We start from the raw sequence: 4153 nt of genomic DNA on the forward strand, positions 1-4153 counted from the left end.
ATTCCCTAGCATAAACAAAACTAACACACCTTTATACAGTGAAATAGTCCACAGCATAAACAAAAGTAACACACCTTTACAGAGTTAAATATACCGAAGTATAAATAAAAGTAACACACCTTTACACAGTTAAATAGTCCACAGCATAAACAAAAGTAGCACACCTTTACACAGTTAACGTAATATTCCCCAGCATAAACAAAAGTAACACACCTTTACACAGTTAAATAGTCCACAGCATAAACAATAGTAACACACCTTTACACAGTGAAATATTCCACAGCATGAACAAAAGTAACACACATTTACACAGATAAATAGTCCACAGCATGAAAAAAGTAACACACCTTCACACAGTTAAAGTAATATTCCCCAGCATTAACTAAAGTAACACACCTTTACAAAGTGAAATAGTCCCCAGCATAAACAAAAGTAACACACCTTTACACAGTTAAATATTCCCCAGGATAAACAAAAGTAACACACCTTTACACAGTTAACGTAATATTCCCCAGCATAAACAAAAGTAACACACCTTTACACAGTTAAATATTGCACAGCATAAACAAAAGTAACACACCTTTACACAGTTAAATATTCCCCGGCATAAACAAAAGTAACACACCTTTAAACAGTTAAATAGTCCACAGCATAAACAAAAGTAACACACCTTTACACAGTTAACGTAATATTTTCCAGCATAAACAAAAGTAACACACCTTTACCCAGTTAAATGTTCCCCAGCATAAACAAAAGTAACACACCTTTACACAGTTAATTAGTCCAGAACATAAACAAAAGTAACACACCTTTTCACAGTTAAATATTCCCCAGCATAAACAAAAGTAACACACCTTTACACAGTTAAATATTACCCAGCATAAACAAAAGTAATACACCTTTACGCAGTTAAATATTCCCCGGCATAAACAAAAGTAACACTCCTTTACAGAGTTAAATATACCCAAGCATAAATAAAAGTAACACACCTTTACACATTTAAATATTACACAGCATAAACAAAAGTAACACACCTTTACACAGTTAAATAGTCCACAGCATAAACAAAAGTAACACACCTTTATACAGTTAACATAATATTCCCCAGCATAAACAATAGTAACACACCTTTACACAGTGAAATAGTCTACAGCATAAACAAAAGTAACACACCTTTACACAGTGAAATATTCCACAGCATGAACAAAAGTAACACACCTTTACACAGTTAACGTAATATTCCCCAGCATAAACAATAGTAACACACCTTTACACAGTTAAATAGTCCCCAGCATAAACAAAAGTAACACATTTTACACAGTGAAATATTCCCCAGCATAACAAAAGTAACACACCTTTACACAGTTAAATATTCCCCAGCATAAACAAAAGTAACACACCTTTACACAGTTAACGTAATATTCCCCAGCATAAACAAAAGTAACACACTTTACACAGTTAAATATTCCCCGGCATAAACAAAAGTAACACACCTTTACACAGTGAAATATTCCACAGCATAATCAAAAGTAACACACCTTTACACAGTTTAATAGTCCACAGCATAAACTAAAGTAACACACCTTTACACAGTTAAAGTAATATTCCCCAGCACAAACAAAAGTAACACACCTTTACACAGTTAATTAGTCCAGAGCATAAACAAAAGTAACACACCTTTACACATTTAACGTAATATTCCCCAGCATAAACAAAAGTAACACACCTTTACACAGTTAAATAGTCCACAGCATAAACACAAGTAACACACCTTTACACAGTTAAATGTTCCACAGCATAAACAAAAGTAACACACCTTTACACAGTTAAAGTAACAGTCCCAAGCATCCCCTAATGCTACTTTTTTTGTTGGTCAAACTCTGAGCTTTGCCACATGTCAGACCATACTCTTGCTAAACATTAGCTGTCTGCTAGGCACCCCAGTGCTTAGGGCAAAGCAATTCACTTATTTTAACTACTGTAGGTGTCTTCAAACTGAGGTAGCACTGTACTTTGAGTTCTCTAGTTATTGTGACAATTCTCAGACCGTAGAAACTTAAGTAAGTGGAGAAGGATTTACATATCTCACAGTGAGAATTAATTTGGTCCACCTTGGTGATGGCATGGCCTCAGGAGGGAGGTAATTGGCTGTGTTATCTGCAGTCAGGAAACAGGTAGTAGGGCTATATTATAAAAACCCAAGGCCCACCCCCAGTGACTTACTTCCTCCAGTGAGACTCCACATCCGTCCAAACCAGCATCAATAGCTCAGGACCAAGTGTTCAAACACAGCAGATGTTTAACTTGCAAACCACCGTGTACGAAGTCTACAGTTCCCAATGGTTAGCCAGTCATTTAGGTTCTTCCCAACTTTTAGCTATTAGAAACAGCGTTGCAGTTATTCAACACTGTCCTTATTTTTTAAGTCAATTAGTTTTATTATTTGATACTGAGTAACCGTTCATTCCTTTTGTACATTTCTGTGTTCATATTTTCAAAATAAAAAGAAACATTTGTGTGACACTATTGAATAATAGAATTAATTGATGTCTTGTATACATGAAAATAGCTTTATATAGGTGAAAAAATATGAAGTATACTAAGTTAAGAAAGTTTTCGTATTTGAAAATATGGTGCATATATCTGAGCAATTGCAAAATGTTGATTCAAAATTGCAAAAGCAGACTGAAAACTAAAAGACTACATAGCATAGAAGAAATTAGATACTTTTCAACAAGATACACAATACCTTCAGAGAAAGAAAGAAGCTAGAAGAACAGGCATTTACACCTAATTTCTAAAGCATATATAAAAGGGGAAGCATCATAGTTCACACCCAGAAAGATAATAATTTATGCAAAAACATTCCCTTTAAAGAGGAAAAGAGGCTTGGCGCATCCAAACCCTGCCACTCCAGGGATAAACACCAGGAGCAAACCACATGTGTTGTGGGAGGCAGAAATCAGGTGCAACTATGATACACTCCAGACGCCCACTGACGCGAGAGTCTCGGGGAAAACTGACGGACTTCAAGGTCTAGAAGGAAAGGACATCAGTTCCAAACGTGTGAACACTGATTGGCTCTCATTATCCCGTACCGCTTTTGAAATAATTGCCTTTTGTTTGAAGTATCGTCATCTTTCAGCTTTAACTCCCTTGGAAATTGATAAAAAGCAGTCTAAAGAGATGAATCAACAACACGAACTTTGAAGTGCAATCGTTCCTTGCCCGGGGAACGTTTAGAGAGCATTTGGACAGGGTCCACAGGAAAGGCTATCGTGAAATTTAGAAAATCTGGATGGGTCAGGGGGAATACATAAATATTTCACCCTATCCATAACTAAGCAGAACACTTTAAAGTAAAATTTTAATGGGCAGCATGCACGTTCATGGGAGGCAGCAGAGACAAAAATCAGTGTCAGCTGTGTTGAGGGCGGGAGCGGCTCTCTCATTATCTAACGTTTATGCACGTTTCTCGCTGCCTTCTGGTGATGCCTTGGGATGAAACGACGTGCAAAGAATACCCAGCACAGCTCCCTGTGCATTCGTCTTCCAGTCATCGGCCACTCGATGGCAAAAGGATTCCCATGACAGTCAGAAATTGAATATTATAGTCTTCAACATAAAAATTAAGAGGATAATCAGGCCTCTCCGCCTGATCGCCGCCATCATGGACAGGAGTCGCGTGCAGCCCATCAAGCTTGCTAGGGTAACCAAAGTGCTGGGCAGGACCGGTTCACAGGGACAGTGCACGCAGGTACGTGTGGAATTTATGGATGACACCAGCCGCTCCATCATCCAAAACGTCAAGGGTCCCCTTCGAGAGGGAAATGTGCTCACCCTATTGGAGTCAGAAAGAGAGGCTCGGAGGTTGCGCTGACCTTCCTGCTGGGTCCTGAGTATCCACCACTTGGCCCATGGTAACTGGCAACTATTAAATAAAACATTTGTATTTTTTTAAAGAGGATAATCAGCAGAGTTTCTGATGTTGTGAGGCTAAGCAAGACAAGAGAATGCATTGACCTTCAAAGGAAGGAAGACCAAAGATGTATAGGTGTGTCAGAGTCTTATTGCCTATGCCAATTCCTAACTTCCTGTCTCGTTCCTATTTGCACCCTTCTGCACATCCCAGTTTCCTGTGCCACAACTCTGA

General features: G+C 38.2%; 1 protein-coding gene across 1 annotated transcript; it reads left to right on the top strand.

Annotated features, from left to right (window-relative positions):
- The first annotated feature begins 3670 nt into the window (after positions 1–3670).
- LOC119803779 (40S ribosomal protein S28-like) lies at positions 3671–3880 on the top strand. The gene has a single exon (XM_038315177.1). It carries the CDS (start codon positions 3671–3673, stop codon positions 3878–3880), a length of 210 nt encoding a protein of 69 aa, XP_038171105.1.
- Positions 3881–4153: the final 273 nt, after the last annotated feature.

The sequence above is a fragment of the Arvicola amphibius genome, chromosome 18 (genome assembly GCF_903992535.2).
Source record: "Arvicola amphibius chromosome 18, mArvAmp1.2, whole genome shotgun sequence".
NCBI lineage: Eukaryota > Metazoa > Chordata > Mammalia > Rodentia > Cricetidae > Arvicola > Arvicola amphibius.

What these genes read in the sequence shown, in the direction of transcription:
- LOC119803779 (XM_038315177.1), top strand. Translation starts at nt 3,671, where the DNA reads ATGGACAGGAGTCGCGTGCAGCCCATCAAGCTTGCTAGGGTAACCAAA.